Below are 17,889 nucleotides of genomic sequence, written 5' to 3'. Positions count from 1 at the left end.
ACACATTTGAAATACCTTTGATATAGTGTGTGAAGGAGAGCTAAGGAAGGGAAGAAGGGGCGGTGGCAATCGTGATTAAGAATAATATTGTACTGCTGAAGAGGGAGGATATCCTGGAATGATCAAAGACAGAATCCGTTACCTTAGAAACAAATGAAGTGCTATTACACTGTTAAGATTAAAGTATTGTGTGCCAACCAGTGGCAAGGATATTGGGGAAAGATATGCGGGGTAATTGTTGGGATGTGAGAAAGTTGTGGAGCAGTGAAAATGGGGAATACAAACTGTTGGTATGACAACCTGGGGCAGCTACAACATAAGGGACAAAATGGGACAAGGATACTGATTTCTTGATCAGTATGTTTCTGGCCTGTTTAGAAAAGCAGCATTGTTGGCCTTGACCGGGAAATGTTTCAGGCCAAGTCGATAAGCATCAGTGGGAGAAGCTACAGGAAACAATGATCATAATATTGGAAGCTATTAAATAGCAGTGGAAAAGGTTATAGTCCAAAGCAAGGTAAAAATAGTCAATTGGAAATGGGCCTTTTTCAATGAACTGGGAGTATGGACTTAATGCTGGCAAATTAGAATCAAAGTTTGCAAGCAAAACTGAGTTTGAATAAAGGAAAGTTTTTAAATTAGAACTGTTGCAGCTATACTTTATAGATACATTCCCATGAAAAAGAATTGTCAAGAAATTTAAACCAGATCTCCAGAGGTCATCAAAGAAACCATAAAATGAGCATTCAAGTGAGAACTAGACTGATCATACAAAGTGCAGTGGGAAGTGAATAAAAAATAAAAGAGGGTAAGGGAGCAGGTGCACCATGGACATCAAAAGGATAGAGATGGCAAAAGACACCTGTACAAGAATGAAGAGTATACTGACCAACAGTAAACTAGGCATGACAACCCGCCTCAGAGTACTGAAATGTTATGTTTATCCAGTTATGTTATATGGACCAGAATATTGGACAATATCTAGTAACATGAGGAAACGAATTGAAGCAGCAGAGATGTGGTTTTTGAGGAGGATGCAAAGAATATCATGGATGAAAGGAATATCTAACGAGGATGTCATGAACAGAGCAAACACAAAAAGAGAAATAATGTATGAGATCATGAAAAGGCAATGTAAATTCATTGGACATGTGATTAGGAAAGAGGAGTTAGAATGCATGGTAATTATGGGAAAGATTGAAGGGAAGAAAGCAAGAGGAAGACAAAGACAAATAATGATGGAGACAGCAGCCAGAGAACTGGAAATGAATATCAATGAATTGATCCACTTGACCCGAAACAGGAGTGTGCGGGCCATGGCTGTCAAAGCTCAAACTGGGCATGGCACCTGATGATGATGATGATGATGATGATGGGAGCACAAGAAGAGTTTGGGAGAAAAGAAAGGAAAGCATCCAAAAATAATCCAGGGGCATGTGAAAAGGAACAGGGTTGTAAAAAGAGAGACAGAGCCAACAAGAGAAACCAAAAGGGAGTTTAGTCCTGAAGGAAGAGGGCATGGCTGAAGTACGAAGTTTGTACTAGTACGTTGAAGAAGTGTCTCTAAGGCCTCTGTAAAAGAATATGTGACTGAGATTCTGAAATTAAAGAAGTAGTAGAAGAACACTGGACTTAAAATGTATCTGGGAGATCATGGCAGTACTTAGAGCATATCTTGGAAAGATCACAAGGGGATAAGGGTAGAATTTAGGATTACAAAGGGATGATTACTTTGCTAGAGTTATACCATAGGTTTCCCCGTCATTAGCAGGATTTAGAGAAGATCCGTAAGCAATTTGTAGAAAGGTGTAAGCACAAAAGGATTACAGTAGTGTGAGACTTTAACTTTCCCAATATTTACTAGGATTGCTTTAGTGCAAGTAGTTTAGATGGAACAGAATTTTGTTAAGTGTATCCAAGAAATAATATGGGAAAGCCCAACCAGAGTTGGGGATGTTCTTGATCTTATTCGTATTTTAGAAATGAAACGAAGGATAGCTAATGTTGTTTCTTTATGTAAGAATGGCAACGGGGACAGGGCAACTACAAGCCAATGAGCTGTAGGTCAGTAGGGAAGTTATTGGAGAAAACTCGATGGGTAAGGATTCAAGTACACTTGGAAAGGCAGGAGCTGATCAACAATAATCAACATGGCTTTATGCAGAGCAATTCCTGTCTTAGCAAATTGATTGAGTCCTTTTGAGTAGGTAACTATGAAGATTAATGATGGCTGTGAATATTGTCCAGATGGACTTTAATATGGCACTAGACAAGGTCCCACATGGTAGGCTTTAAGGGTGACTATTAGGCAGATGTATCGGAGAGAATGTCCTGAGAGAAAGGGTGATAAATGGACCTTGAAAATGAACCATGGGTGACCCTTGGGGATTTAAGTAAAAGTGAAGGGTACAGGTGACCATTACATTATGATGGTTTGAGTTACAAAAATTCACCCTGGCAGAATTCACAAATCACTACCCTAAAAGTTTGAAATACAGGATGAAATTCACTCTTATTAAATGTATGTGGAAAAAGTAAATAATTTAACACAATTTTTTCATCTTGTACGTCTTGACACATAAACAAATGGCACATCTTTGCATTATGGGAGATCAGAGTGTGGGCCATCCTCAAAAAACATAACCTACCCACCCATACCCATACCACAGGGCTACCTCTAATTTGATGGAGAACAGTGAGAATGGGAGGGTTGTCGGATGTGCTTATCAATAAATAGGTAATTCTAAAACTTTATCCATCTTCCCTACTCTGATTAGAGTATTAAAGCACTTCCTGAACTGGTTCCAGGTATGGCCCACAATAACCTTATTAAGTTCCAAGTTACCTCTAGCTACTTCCTAGTGGCAGTAGAAGATCTCTTCTTCCCTTTGATGGGATACAATCATTTTCTTCTGCACCTTCCTCAGTAGTAAAACAAGTGACATCCTATTAAAGTGTGGTAAGTCTTTAGGTATCCAGAGATCATTCCATCATATTCATTGGTCCTGTGCAAAATATTCCAACTATTTCAAATAACCCTTTAAATAGACCATTTAAAATTTGAGCATATTTCTTTTCACGCATTGACTCACATTGGATTTATAAAACCCTGACGTAAAATAATAATCAGATACCCACGGTGAGGTCAAGCATGAGGACTCCTTAGCCCATCTAAATGATGGTTATTTTCTTTGGCAGTACCAGAAGAGTTTGGGTGAGAGATTAACCTGTATTTCTAGTAAAGATGTTGAGGTTCTTCAGAGTCATGACCAATAGGGTTCTATAAAATATTAGCTGGTCAATGAAATATTTTTGCAGCATTGACACTGTTATAATTTTGGAAACTGGCCACGAATTTGCACCAAGATCCCACAAACGGATCTCCCCTCTGCCCTCTATCCAAATGAGATGATAACAGATAATTTGTTTCTGATTTAAGGATTAATATTGGACAGGACCTTAGGTAGAATTCCTTTCCTCTTTAAAATAATACCATTTTTTAATACAGTATACATAAACATCAGAGAAAACAAGAAAGTGTTTATTTTAACCTTTGAACTGAACAGAGGCACGTACAACATTGCCACACCCTTTTTGAACTGCACAGGAATTGTCGGCTTGTCCTCAGGTCTCTGGAGTGAAAAATGTAGCCACAACCTTCTGACTCTGTTGTCAGGGTCTTATCTACACCTGACACAAACATCTAAACCAGTTCTCCTTGGCAAAATGGAGCATCAATTGTATCACTAGGAACATTATCACAGTGACACATGAGGAAACTCACCACTTCCTTGCTCTTCACTGGGCACGGGTCATTGAAATGATTTTTCAGAATCAAGCAGACTTCCCGCATTTTTGAACTCAGCTCAAATCTGCCAAAGTAAACAGCAGAGGATTCAGGATGAGAATAATATCCAAAAGCCTTTACTACATAAGGCAGATGATCCGTTTTTATAAAACCCAAGGTACATTGCAGGGTTAAACTGCCTAATCATGCCTTCAAACCTTTGGTTTTATAAGCAGAATAAAAAAGCAAGAGAGTTAAAAGTAAAGGTCTTTTAAATATTAGCTCTATTTATCACATGTACGTTGTAACAATGAAACACAGAGTGAAATGAGGGTCATTTGTGTCAACACCCTACACAGTCTGAGGAAAACTTGCAGGTATTGTACTTGGATTCTGAGGAGATGCCAGGGGAAAGCCACAAATGTCACCATGCCTCCAGCACGGCCTCAACAGACTAACCCTTATTAATCCATATGTCTTCCGAATGTGGGAAGGGAAGGAAACGGGAGCACCCGGAGGAAACCCACGCAGTCACAAGGAGAACATACAACCTCCTTACAGGCAGCGGGGGTAGGAATTGTACTCTGACTGCCGGCACTGAAAAGCATTACACCAGCCGCTACACTATCATGCCCTGCTGTTTTGTTACATCATAATAAAAATACTGGCTCCCTACAGCAAGACGTTATCAAACTATAGGAAGGCTGACACGGCTTGTGAAAGGGCAGTGGAGATTTGCTAGAATGGTCAACTGTTTAGAGCATTTTCCGACGCTAGCACTGTTCTCCTCAGAACAGAGAAGGGGTGAGAGCTGACAAAGAACTATCATGTCATGAAAAACTTTGATAGAGTGTGCCAAAATAAACTGCTTCCTGAGGAAGAAGGATCAGTAAATGAAGGACACAGATTCAAGGTGACTGTTTTAAAAAATAAAATCGGAGGTGAACGGAGGAACACTCTTTTAGGAAGCTAGTTGTTATAATGCCTAATGCTCCAAAAAGCAAAAAGCGGTGTCTGTAAAAGGCGCATCTATTGTTAAGGATCCTCATCACCCAGGACATACTCTCTTCCTGTTACTACCATCAAAGAGAAGGTATGTGAGCCTGAAGACACCATTCAACATTTTAGGAACAGATTCTTCACCTCTGCAATCCTAATTCTGAATCGAGTATGAACCAGCCTATGAACTCACTATTTCACTTGTTACACAAGTGATTTAATTTAATTTTATATGTATTTCTTATTGTAATTTATAGTATTTTGATCTATTGCTCTGTGCTGTTGCTGCAAAACAACACATTTAACAACATATATCAGTGATAGTAAACCTGATTCTGCTTTGTTGCTAAGAGTGGGAAGACTAGATTTAAGAATAATTTAATTTAAAAATAGGAGAATCAAATGAATACTTGGTGAAAAACTAGCAGATATTGAACTAGGATTCTAAAAATATTATATTTAGAACTCAAGAGTTTTAAGTGTAACCAATTTTATTCCAAACTCCGACTAAACTTCAAAGCACTGGGATTGGTTTAAAACTGGTCTAAAGCACAGAAGTGGATATCAACAAAATTTGGAATTTTGCATTAGCTAGCAAAGTCCCTGATCTCAGGAAGGAAATGGTGTATTGGAAACATTAAGGAAGCACATTCCCTAAACCAGGAAACAAGGAAGCAAGGAGATAAGGAGCATTCAACCTCACAGACAAGCTAGGCGCCAATAAATGATTCATTTAACAAAACTGAACCGTAGGCCAGTAATGTTCTTACAAGTCAGATTTAATCAACATATAAAAAAAAACTCATAAACACAAGAACAGAAAGCAAAACATTTTTTTTTAAAGTTCCAAGAAAGTAGATCAGTCAAGCTCCAAATTCTGGGAGTATTTACAGTTATAGATGTCTCTAAAATTCAGAAACATGTTCCAAGTATGAACTTCTGCATGAAATAAAGGGGATGCTGCCACTTCTTGTGACTTTCAGGTCATGAGTATAAAACCACTGGTGAACATTTCCATATATATAACCTGGTGGGGCACAGAAACTCTTGGCACACGTGGATGTCGTTAATCCTCTTACACAAAATTCCACTATGTTTACAAGACCTGTGAGAACACTGCCATAAACAGGGGCATCAGCCCTAGCTCAGTTTAGTTAAAAGGGATGCACTCCACCTTGACCGATGCAGGAGAGTGTGAAGCACCTGACTTCATCATCTTTATCTTTCCATTGCTGCTTATTATGCCTTCTCCTCTCACTACTATCTCCAGTCACCAAGATGACAGGAGCTCACAATAGTCTCCCTAACTATCCAACCCTATTATCTACCCGAGTCTAATAGCCATCTACCAGTCAGGGGTTCCCAACCTGGACCCCTAGGTTAATGGTATGGCTCCGTGGCATAAAAAGATTGGGAACCCCTGATCTACCTGGTCTTTTCCAAGGCACAATTTTGTAGTAGTTTGAGTATCACTTCACATTGCCAGCTGTCACTGACCGGAGTTCAATTCCCATCGTTGTCTGTAAGGAGCTTGTGAGATCTCCTCACGACCGTATGCTCTGGTTTCCTCACATGTTCCAAAGATGTATGGATAGGCTTGGAGAACTGTGGTCATGCTATGTTGGTGCCAGAAGTATGGCAACACTAGCATAATCTTTGCTAATTTGATTTGACGCAAACAATGTATCTTTGGATGTTTTGATGTTCATGTGACAAATAAAGCTAATCTTGATTTTTACCACTCTTCTGCAGACTCCAGACTTACCAGCTGTCTAAAAGCATCCCACTCATCTGCTCAGGCCTCAACTCCACCCTTTGCCAAAACATCCCAAATTCTACCCAACTCCAAACCGACTCCCTGTACTCCCCCAACACCTCCTTGATGATCCTCCCCATCCCAGCCTATTTGGCCCTGATCTCAACTCACTTGCTCCATGGCTTCCACAACTCCCAGTGCCACGTGCAAGTCAGGGCAGGAATGGGATGATAGCACGGATGAATGAGTGGCTGAGGAACTGGTGCGGGGGGGTGGAGTTTGAGATTTCTGGTTCATTGGGATGTCTTCTGGGGGAAAGTATGACCCGTGCAAAAAGGACCTGGGGGGGGGAGGGCAATAGCCTTGTGGGCAGGATTGCTAGAGCTGTTGGGGAGGGTTTAAACTAATTTGGCCGAGGCATGGGAACCAGAGTGATAGGGGTGAGGATGGGGCAGTTGGTATACAAGTAGATACAGTGTGTAGTGAGACTGTGAGGAAGGACAGGCAGACAACAGGGAAAAATTGCAGTCAGTGGGATAAGTTGAAGTATAACATGGGCCAAAATTTAAAAGGAGGTGAATATAGGACTGAATGAGTTAGATTTGAATGCGTGCAGTGTACAGAATAAGGCAGATAATTTAGAGATTGGCGGGTAAGATGCAGTGGGTATCACTGAGTTGTGGCTGAAAGATTATTGTTGAGAGTGTAACATCCATGGATAAATATTGTATCAAAAGGACAGGCAGGTAGGCAGAGGGGGTGAGGTGGCTCTCTTGGCAAAAAATGAAATCAAATCCTTAGAATGAGGCGATATAGGATCAGAAGGTATAGAATCCTTGTGGATAGAGTTTAAGAACTGAAAGGGTAAAAAGACCCTGATAGGAGTTACATACAGGCCTCTGAACAGCAGTCAGGATGTGGGATATAAATTACAATGGGAGACAGAAAAGGTACAAGCAACCAGAAGTCAATTGCTGACACTGCCTGCAAGGAGTTTGTACGTTCTCCCCATGACCGTGTGGATTTCCTCCGGGTGCTCTGGTTTCCTCCCACAGTCCAAAGACGTACTGGTTGGTAGGTAAATTGGTCCTTGTAAATTGTCCTGTGATTAGGATAGGGTTAAATGGATGGGTTGCTGTGGGGCGTGGCTCGAAGGGCTGGGAGGTCCTACTCCACACTTTATCTCAATAAATAAACAATAAATAAATAAGTAAATAAATAAATACATTTCAACTTTCTGCCTAATGCTATCAAAATTAGCTTTGCCCCAATTTTAGACTTTATATTATAGAGTCATCCTGTCTTTTACCATAACTACTTCAAAAGTGAAAAAGAACTTTGGCTACAGGAATTGGTCCTGAATTTCTAGTTGTTTTGTTTACCAGAAGGATAAGCTACTCTGTGGTAGAGTTCTAACTTAGCCCACATGTATTATTTTGATCAACACTTCCGTACCATTTTAAGTTGCCCTGTGGACACCATTGACGGAACCACTGTACATTTCAAATGTTTCCCGTTTTTTTTTGTTCTCTGGCACCTCTTGCTTTTGCCAGCTTTTTACATGACATGTTTCAATGGTGCATTTTCCTCTTTTGCTGTATTGTTGATTCCAATCTTGTTTCTGTATTATTTTATCAGTATCTTTTTGTCCCTTCTGTGTTAGGGCCAACAGCTCTACATAGACATATATTTTTGCAGAGTCTAGATATAATTTTAAATCACCATAGAACAATTCCATCTGCTGAGTGGATAGTTGGGCTATCGTTCTGTGTCTACTAACATAAGCATACAGAATACAGAGGAAATGTGCAGATGAACTCTTCATCGACAAATATTAGACTCAAATTAAACAATAGCAGGGCGTGGGGACAGATTACAACAAAATCTTTTCCAGCTGAGGATATAACATTGGGTCACATGAGTTTCCAACAGGCTGTAAATAGGAAAGCAAAGAATTTGCACCCATCTTCCCTCTCTCAGCTCATCCAAAAGCATAGAGTGCAGAACACCTGAGATCAGTCAGTTCATCCTACAGTGACATTGGACCTTTCAGATCTGCATTTTATTTTTCACTGTATCATAAGCATTGGTGTGGATGTTTAAATGATAATTACATTTTTATGTCATACATAAATTAATAAAAATACTTCCAATTTCCAAAGCCACAAAAGACATTGCATGAAATTTAACAAGTAGAAGCTTTGTTCTTGGCATTGGACAAAAATACCAAACATTACGTTAATACATCAAATTAGTAAACTTCTCACTTCTCCTTGACTTCCTCTTCACAGATTCGCTTTGCCTCCCTCTGTTTGCTCTGCTCCGGCATCTCCTTCCCGGACCTGCGCCTGCGTTGCTCAGGGCTCTCACTGTTGTCGCTGTCTTTCAGGTGCGCGATGCCGTCCTCTTCCGAAGTGTCACTGCAGTTTCCCAGTTCGCTGTCTGAACTGTCTACAATCACTCTGTCAGCGCAGCCCTCCTCACCACTCGATTCCTCGCTTGAACTTGTTTCATATCTGGAATTATAACAGTAACCATATTTCCATTATAATTATGAGACTTCAAAGCTCATTCAGTGTTACATCTTAATGCAATAAAAGCGCATCCACTAAACTACCCACAGTCAATCTATTTGAAGGATCACAAGAAAGCACAGAAAAGGGAAAGATCCTTTGGCCTGACAAGGTTATGCCAGTCCCAGAATGCAGAGGTGAAAAAATTCCGCAAGGTAATGCAATGAACTTGAAGAATCTTCACCTTGGAGCTTCCTTATGTCTCTGGGTACTTAGATACTTGCAAATACTTACTAAGTTTTCCTACCCTCTCTCATTTTACTGCTTTCATCTGTATTCAGCTATTAAATGCAGGGTTTTCACATCTATTTGCTGAGCTGTGTTATAAACTGTCCATGCACATCAAAGGTAGAGCACTGAAACAGAATAACGTCAAATGGGCAGATTTTCAACCAGAGTGATCAGACCTGCAATTGTGACCATCCATAAGATAGTTCGTAGAGTGATACCAGTCTGGAACCACGATTAGATCAACTAGATTTTACCGTCATTTAGCGGCAGTAGCAATGAAAGCACAGGGGACATATCACGGTCTCGTGACATCTTGGACATGCACGTTCCCTGTGACTATCTCCAGTTTCTACAGTGGGTCACCCACAATGAAGCAGCCTGACTACGTCACGGAATTAGAGCAGTCATAACCGTATTCACATTTCACTGTCTTGAACCCTCGACGTGACCAGACACTGAACAAAGGATAGTGAGACATGAAACATGAATATTATATCAGGTGATCAGGAACACAGGCCATAAAGGGTGTGATTAGAAGACTGGATATTGTGAAAACATCCCCAATAGGCCATGAGTAGCGAATCTATAGACCAGTGGCCAGATCATTCTTAAAGCTTAAGGTTCAGGTAATGAGCACAGTTAGATGAAACTTCACAGTGTACTGTAAAAATTCAAACCACGTGGACTTTTATTTATTCATTTATTTAGAAATACAGTGTGGAATAGCTCTTTTTGGCTCTTGGAGCTGCACTGCCCCGCAGCCCCTGAGAACCCCAATTTAACCCTAGCCTAATCACGGGACAATTTACAATTAACCTCCTTGGACTGTGGGAAGAAACTGGAAGACCCAGAGGAAACCCACACATTCCAGGGGAAGGACATACAGAGACTCCTTACGGGGGGCCGCCTGAATTGAACTCTGAACTCCGACCCCTGAGCTGTAATATTGTCGCGCTAACCGCCTTGCTGCCGCAGCACCCACTTCTCTCTGCTTCATCTTCCTGGAATAGCCAAACGGTGTATTCGATGTCCACGGGAGCAGACTTTCACAAAACTTTAGACTAATAACTACTTACTCTCCATTCAAAAGACCTACAAACTGTAGGTTCTTCTTGCTCGTATTTGGCTCAGTGTTGCCTGATCCATCCTTCTTTTTCATGATGGACTTCAGAACCCCTGTTAGAAAGATATTGGTAAAAGTCATTTAGTGCAATAGTTCATTTTGTCTAATCTAAACCAGCCAGGTATATCAACACCCGAGTCCATCTGAGATACCTTTGTAATGGCGCCTTGGCATTAAAGCAAGGGAGCCTGATTGAATTTCATCGCAAGTGGAAAAGCTACACCATTACCACTTGCAATCTGAATACAAGAGCACTGCTATATGCTTTTAGTTCTTTCAATCCCACTCATCGATACATTAGTAAATCAGGATGTAACCTCGTCATGTCAAATGCTGGGAGGGATTTGGAAGCTGGTGATCCTGTAATAAAAATCCTGAAAATCCCTTCACCATAGTTAAATTGTCTGTTTGTGCTCTTCTCTAAGATTTAAGTACTGAATGACTTGCAACACTGGCTTGATATTGGATAGAAATGAGGATTTTATTAAACACCTGCTAATTTTAATTTTCAAAGTATGAAGTAATCCAACAATTATTTCCCAAGAAGTAATTGGTGGATCATTTTGGAATTTGAATATTCAAGTTACCAGGTATTTAACAAAATCTTGGGCTATACCAGATCACAACAAGGTGGTACTGAGCCACACACTCACCTTTGGTGGGACTGACTGTGTACTGTGGTTCCAGGGGCTTTTGCTCATCTTCTTGGCAATTTGTTTTCCTCTCACACACAACCTGCAAAGACGTGCTGCAAAGTTTTACCGCAACACGTTTCTCTTGGACTGTGTCTTTTGTTAAGTTCACTCTAGTCACTCCGTCCTTAAATCCGGTGTCATAACCTTTTACTTCTATAGTTGGACTGCACTCTACTATTTTACTGCTGCCATTTGTAACCAGTTCAATAGCATTCATCTTCATGTCACCTTCTGGTATTTCACCGGCCCCTTCCCGTCTAAATCCAGTTTTACATTGACTATGAACATCCAAACTCTCCGCAAGATGTGGATCAGCCATGTCCTCTTGTGTAATTGGGCTATCCGGACCCACAGAGACGTCTTGTACTCGTAAACAGCAGCTGACTCCTACGCTAGACATCTGCGGTGCAAAGTCCACACAAGCATCTGCAATCTCCAAGTGGTCACCAGCTGCTCGACTCATGACTGGGATCTTTGCTTCCATGCTGACATTGACCATGTGTGGCTGCACCATCACACTGGCATCAACGGTCTTCTTGCGGGGGACTAGTGGTGCATTTAGCTTTAGGCTGTTCAGTTCATTAGTTGCCTCCTCCAACTCTGCTTCAATCACTGAGATGTTTGCTTTCTGGCTCTCAATAATTTCTTGCAGAAATTCAATTTCCTCCTGCGCCTCAGTCGTCAAGCCCAACATTGTCTCAACAACTCCAACACCAACATGCGTCACCTCCACTTCTGTCCCAACTGCTGCCTCTTCGGTCGGTCTCTCTGACTTGTAGTAGAAAACAACGTCATTCATGTCTCTTTCTTCCCCTGCACCCACGGACTTCAACAGCACATTTTTGTTTGGGGAAGTTGGAGACGTTGCCAGAGAGGTGGCTTTAGAGCACGTTTTATTCCTATCAACAAGCGTCAATTTCTCTGTTAGTCGCCTAAGTTCTTTAATTTTACTGGACCTCTTCTCATTGTTGTCACCAGCTAAATCAATATGAAGGTCCACCACTGTCTTGGTATCTGGCTGGTACTGAGCCACATTCCCTGTGCTGTACGACCGCTGGCGAAGGAGAAGTGCTTCAGATGGACTACAGACTTTTCTTTTTTTCAGCTCCGTGATAAGCTGCTGCTTCTCCTCATTCACTGCAGCCAGCTTCCTCTCCAGACAAGGGATCACCTTCACTTGCTCCTCGAGCTCCTTCAGCCTCCTCAAGCCAGCTGCCATCTGCTCCCGGATGTGCTGAAGGTGAGCTGGTGTGATGCCTGTGACCGGTGAGCTCCTCCCTGAGTTCACGGGGCTAAACCTGAAGAAGCCAGTGAATGAAGGATTTGACACTGGGTTAACGTCACCATTTCCTACAGCAGTGTTTTTTTGAGACGATGGGGAGCTTTGGCTTTGACAGTGCGAATTTATGCCTGACTTGGATACAGTGCTTGACAGTCCATACCTTGGTAAATCCTCAGTGGACGATTGTTCCTGCTGAAGCCTTCGACTAGTCTCTAGCAAAGTCTTTTCCACTCGAATGTTCCTCAGAGAAGACCTTGGAGAAGGGGGTGGAAGAAGACTATTGATTGGTGGTGGCGACGTGGCATTTGAGGGCTGATTTGCCGCAGGATCATTTATTTCATAAGCAACTGTGTGAGTTCTAAACTTTGGTGTTGTTGGCAAAGCTTTAACATCCTCACTGGTCGAGGAAGACAGTGATTCTGTGGAGGTCCATCCACTAGTGCTTGTTGATGGCCTTATCTTTGGTTTGCGATGAATGCTCACTTTCTTTAGGGTGTTTCCACTTTGAATGTCATCAACATATTTCAAGAAATCCAGATCCAACTGGAACCCATATGGTGTTTCAACAGCATACGGGCTCCTCTCACTGTCATCCAACTCATTATAGGTTGTACGGCTTCCCAGATCTACAGAAAATGGAAGATAGTTACTGAATTTATAAAAAGCAAAATACATCTCACATATCTACAGCCATTCATAGGGAAATAATTGTGCCTGTTGCACTCAAACACCACTTTCAATCAATCTTAAGACTAAAAAATTCGGATAGCTATGACATAGAAAGATAAATTTAGATGGCTATGACTACTCTAGGGCAAACGACAGAAGTAAAGAGCACAAATTTGAATGGCTAAATGGGAATTTTAAGATAAATATCAGGAAATTCCTCACATGGGTAATGATTGACATGTGAAACCAACTTCCAGACAGAAATGTGGAGGCAAGAACTCTGGAATCACTTTAAAAAAAACTTTTCAATTATGTGGCTCCTTTTATAACCTCAAGGCGTCCATTTCCAGTCAATTAAGTGGTTTTTTTTAAGGGTTGTCACTCGAGTAACATCCAAAACATAGAATTGCAATCTGCCAGTAACAGCCAGTGAGAATAGGTACAGTCGACGTTTCAGGCCGAGACCCTTCGGCTCGGCCTGAGACATCGACTGTACCTCTTCCTAGAGATGCTGCCTGGCCTGCTGCGTTCACCAGCAACTTTGATGTGTGTTGTTTGAATTTCCAGCATCTGCGGAATTCCTGTTGTTTGCCAGTGAGAATAACCTGTTTTAGTGATCAGTTTAGTGATTAGTAAATGTTAGCCAGTACACTCTGGTAAGTCCTCTTTTCCTCTTGAAAATGATCAGTTTTAATCCACCTGAATCACAAGACAGAGGCTTAATTTAACATTGTACCCAAACAACGGTATCTCTGACATTGAAGCACCTTAGCTAATCCTACACTAAAGCTTCTGCCTGGATTGCTATAAGCTGCTCAATGGTAGGACTCTTCAACCAGAGCTAACCACTGAGCCACAGCTGATTTCAGGCAACTGACACTTAAGAAATTGAATGATACTGAAATGTGTTTGAAAGCTACATTCAAATCAGCTTCCTTATCTGTGATTATTTTTCATCGTGTGAATATGATGGGCTGATAGTACGGGGAAAAGAACACTGGATTAGCAGTATAATATAGAGCAATTTTGCTCTAAGCCTGGCTAATGGTGGAATTCCAGTCATCCAGCCAATCAATACCTTTCAGAAGCTGCCACAACTTGTGCTGGACTTGTCTACTCATAAGCTTAATTAAATGGAGGTTAGTACTACATTCAGTGATTGAAATGGAAGTTTAGAATAACAGGAGTCGGTGAGTTCAAGGTGGTGACCCCGGGGTCATTGTGGGAGTTTAAGGAATCCCTCGGAGCATCCAGACGTAGAATGGAAATAGATACCTGTAAAAGGGCATATCTGTCACTTAACAGGCACAACAGAAGCCGCCAAGGTGGCTGCAGTTCCAGCGAAGGGAGGCCAGTTTGTTCGCCCAGAAGTGGGCTCAGATACTCACCCGGTATGCTCAGATTCATTCGCACAGGTTGCTCCATCTTCCCTCAGACATTCAGAGTGCCCATGAAATCAACAGGTAGCCGCAGTTCCAGCCAACCAGGCAACCTGCAATAAACATGGTAGAAATGTAACGGTACAATCTATATTTTACAAATTTGTGTATTGTAGAAAGAAGCAACAAGGCTAAATACTGACTTAATTCTTACACTGTACATTATAGTTCATGACAGTTGTGAGACTTTTTCTTCCTTTAGTATTGTTCCAGGACGGTACCAAATTAAACATTTTTGGGATGGATTTGATTCCTTATATTAGTAACTTGAAATGCCCACCCACCCCTTCAGCACGTCACCATCTCCTCAGTGAGCTTGTTTCTGGGCCTTTGGCAGGGCTGTACGGCAAAGACCTCATAAATGGTGGCTGTGCTCAGAGGTACGGAGAGTGAGCTGTCCTTGGAAAGACAGGGAGTCAGGTCCAGATCCAGGATGGCGGTAAATAGAAACGAGGGCACACCACCACTGTGGTAATCGTGACAGTGCTGCCCAGAAACAAACTACCTGATGGAATATGAAATGGAAATGGAAAACAAGCTAACTTGGAGGACTTCACCCTCTGGTTATGACCTAGCCACTGGGTTATTAAGAGCTGCTGACTTAAAACAGACAAGATTCATTTAGCTCAGAGAATGTGAATTGTACGGGTTCAGAGCATTTCTACCTATCCTCCTGGGAGATTTTACAGAACAATGAAGTGAATGGAAAATGGCGTTGTGTGAGATGTAAGATCCTGTTCCACTCGATCCAGTCGGCTTCTCCCCAAAAATATTAGGTTATATTTACTCTCAATGGCCAATAAATGAATTCTGTTTGTAAAGTGACATTCTGGGAATTTTTGAAATTCTCCCAGGAACCATACTCTGTGTTGCTGTTTGTTTATCATCAGTAGCCTTTGACATGGGGAAAAATCAATACGAGAAAGATTAATGTTGCCTCTCCAAAGCTCCAGGGAGTTGCCAGCATCCAATCCCAGCCGACTCCTGTCAAACAAGTGAGCAACAAACCCCTGCCTGAGATGCTCTGAGTGACGGAGAGGAGGGAACAAAGGAGAGCTAGCTAGTACTGATTGGGAGTCAGATCCAAAACCAGGTAGGGAGTAAGTAGAAATGGGGGCTCCCCAGCAATGTGGTAGTTGCCCTGCAGCCCGGCCGAAGGCCCAGAAACAATCTCCTTGATGAAATGGTGATGTGTTGAAGGGGTGGGTAGGCATTTCAGGATACTCATACTAGGAATCAAAGCCACCCCAAAAATGTTTAATTTAGCACAGTCCTGGCACAGTACTAAGTATTGAAGCAATTGGAGGAGGAAGGAAAAAGTCTGATAATTGCCATGATCTGTAAAATACATTTGGACAGTCCCTCAGGAATATTATTCGGCTTGCAGGGCCCCATTCTCAAATGCAGACCTTTCCAATGTCTTCTGTCAATTAAAAAAACGACCAATGAATGAGCCACTCTGCCACGTTATCTCAGCTGTTGTTTCAAGTCCTGATATTTGTGCTGAATATTTGGTCTTCAGATTTAATCCAAGTTCTACACCTGGAGAAGCCGCTACCTAGGCGACTGTTTGCTGCTGCTACGGTATCTGCCTCAAAATGAAGTAGCCCTCTATCAGTGCACCGGGATATTGCACAGCCCAGCCTCTCTGTCTGAAGCAGAGTTCATCAAAGATTGACACCTGAACAAGCAATGGACTAAAACACGTCCTTCAGTGCTCCACCTTACCCATCAGCTCTGAAATGCTGCGTCGAGGCACCGTTATCACAGGGTCCCAGACCGAGGGCTTTCATGACCCTAAGCGTCTGTTCAGGGGCTCACAGAGGACAACGGTTTCATTGCACCTGACGTTGTACATACATCCATGGCGATGTGGCGTCAGGACACAGCTCCACAGGGAATCAATACTACCACAGACAGGTATCATTGATAAAAACAGATCAGTGGGACTCAGAGAGATTGAAACAGAGAGACAGGCAAAGCATCAGGGACAGAAAAAGAGTGAGAGGGGAGAGAGAGAGAAAAAGAAGCATGAAAAATATCGAAGAAAGTGAGTGACAAGGCTATAGAGAGAGGGAGAGAGGGGGTCAGAGAGAGAAGGGTATAAAGAGAAAGTGTGTGTATATATACATATATGTACACACACACACACGCAGTATAGAGAGGGAGAGAGAGAGAGAGAGGGTGAGAGAGGGAGAGAGGGGACGGAGGGGGAGGGGAGAGGGAGGAGGAGAGGGAGGGGAGAGGGAGGAGGAGGGGGAAAGGGAGGAGAGTGAAGCGGAGGGGGAGAGGGAGGAGGAGAGGGAGGGGAGGAGGAGGAGGGGGGAGGGGAGAAGGAGAGGGAGAGGTAGGGGAGGGGAGGGGGAGGAGAGAGCGGGAGGGGAGAGGAGAGGGAGAGGGAGAGGGGGAGGGGGAGAGGAAGCCAAAAAGTAACAGTGAAAATGAGTTGAAAGAAATGTATAAAATGTTTTATGCTTTAACTGTAAGCATGAAACATTCAGGTCACATGGTTCTTTCTGAAGCCCATAGTTACTGGTGGCTGTAGCTGTACAAACAGGTGGCTGATTAATCCACTATGGACTATAATTTATTCAATTAGAAACACATTAGTTTCCATTCCCTAAAGATTCTTCTGCAAATTGAGGGAAATAATGTTATCTGGAGAAAGCAGCCTCACAGAGTTAAAGGCCCATCAGCCCATCGTGTCCATGCTACACATTGAACTTATCTACACCAGGACCTGGGACAAGGGAATCTGATTAGTGAATGAGAATAGAATAGGATTAGAAAGTATGGCATTGAAATGTTCACTGTAACCATACGTAGTTGCATTGCACCAAACCCATATACTGTACAGTAGCTGAGGAATAAATAACTTTGATGGGAGTTTTTATGTTGCTGTATTTCATACTTACATTTATGGTCCATTTACATTCTAATCATCGTTCTCTACTATTACCTGGATCTCTACTTTTTTTTTAAGAGGATGCAGTAAACACCGTCAGGGCTTCAATTATTGTATAAACCCTGTCCATTACGAGAAATTTCACATTTTCCAAAATTCTGCTTACCACATTATATCCCACACCAAGTCACATCTTTACACCCCCTCTTGCACCTAAAGTCTCAACATTTAAAATGAAAGTCAAGCAACGACAGAGACTGGAACATGTTCAAAATAAAAACAGAGATTGCTGGGAACTCTCAGCCAGTCAGGCAGCGTCTGCAGGGAGAGAAAATTCAACATCTCAGGCCATAAACGTTTCTAACAAAGGGTCTGACCTGCGACATTTGACTCTTTCTGTACATGCTGCCTGACCGGCAGTGTTTCCAGC

The 17,889-nt window shown here is 42.1% G+C and overlaps 1 protein-coding gene across 5 annotated transcripts in view; it reads right to left on the bottom strand.

Moving 5' to 3' along the window:
• The window catches only part of kank3 (KN motif and ankyrin repeat domains 3), a 74,128-nt gene that overhangs the window by 22,908 nt on the left and 33,331 nt on the right, over positions 1-17,889 (bottom strand). For all 5 annotated transcript variants that reach the window (XM_063032592.1, XM_063032593.1, XM_063032590.1 and 2 more), the window contains 5 exons: positions 14,504-14,607; positions 11,123-13,072; positions 10,423-10,522; positions 8,810-9,058; positions 3,785-3,872 (listed from right to left, as the gene is read on the bottom strand). In XM_063032592.1, coding sequence (XP_062888662.1) covers positions 3,785-3,872; positions 8,810-9,058; positions 10,423-10,522; positions 11,123-13,072; positions 14,504-14,540 — 2,424 coding nt within the window. In that variant the 5' untranslated portion in view covers positions 14,541-14,607. The remainder of the gene's footprint in view (positions 1-3,784; positions 3,873-8,809; positions 9,059-10,422; positions 10,523-11,122; positions 13,073-14,503; positions 14,608-17,889) is intronic.

Source organism: Mobula hypostoma, chromosome 24 (genome assembly GCF_963921235.1).
Source record: "Mobula hypostoma chromosome 24, sMobHyp1.1, whole genome shotgun sequence".
In the NCBI taxonomy this organism is placed as follows: domain Eukaryota; kingdom Metazoa; phylum Chordata; class Chondrichthyes; order Myliobatiformes; family Myliobatidae; genus Mobula; species Mobula hypostoma.
This window is presented reverse-complemented; position numbering and strand designations above follow the sequence as displayed.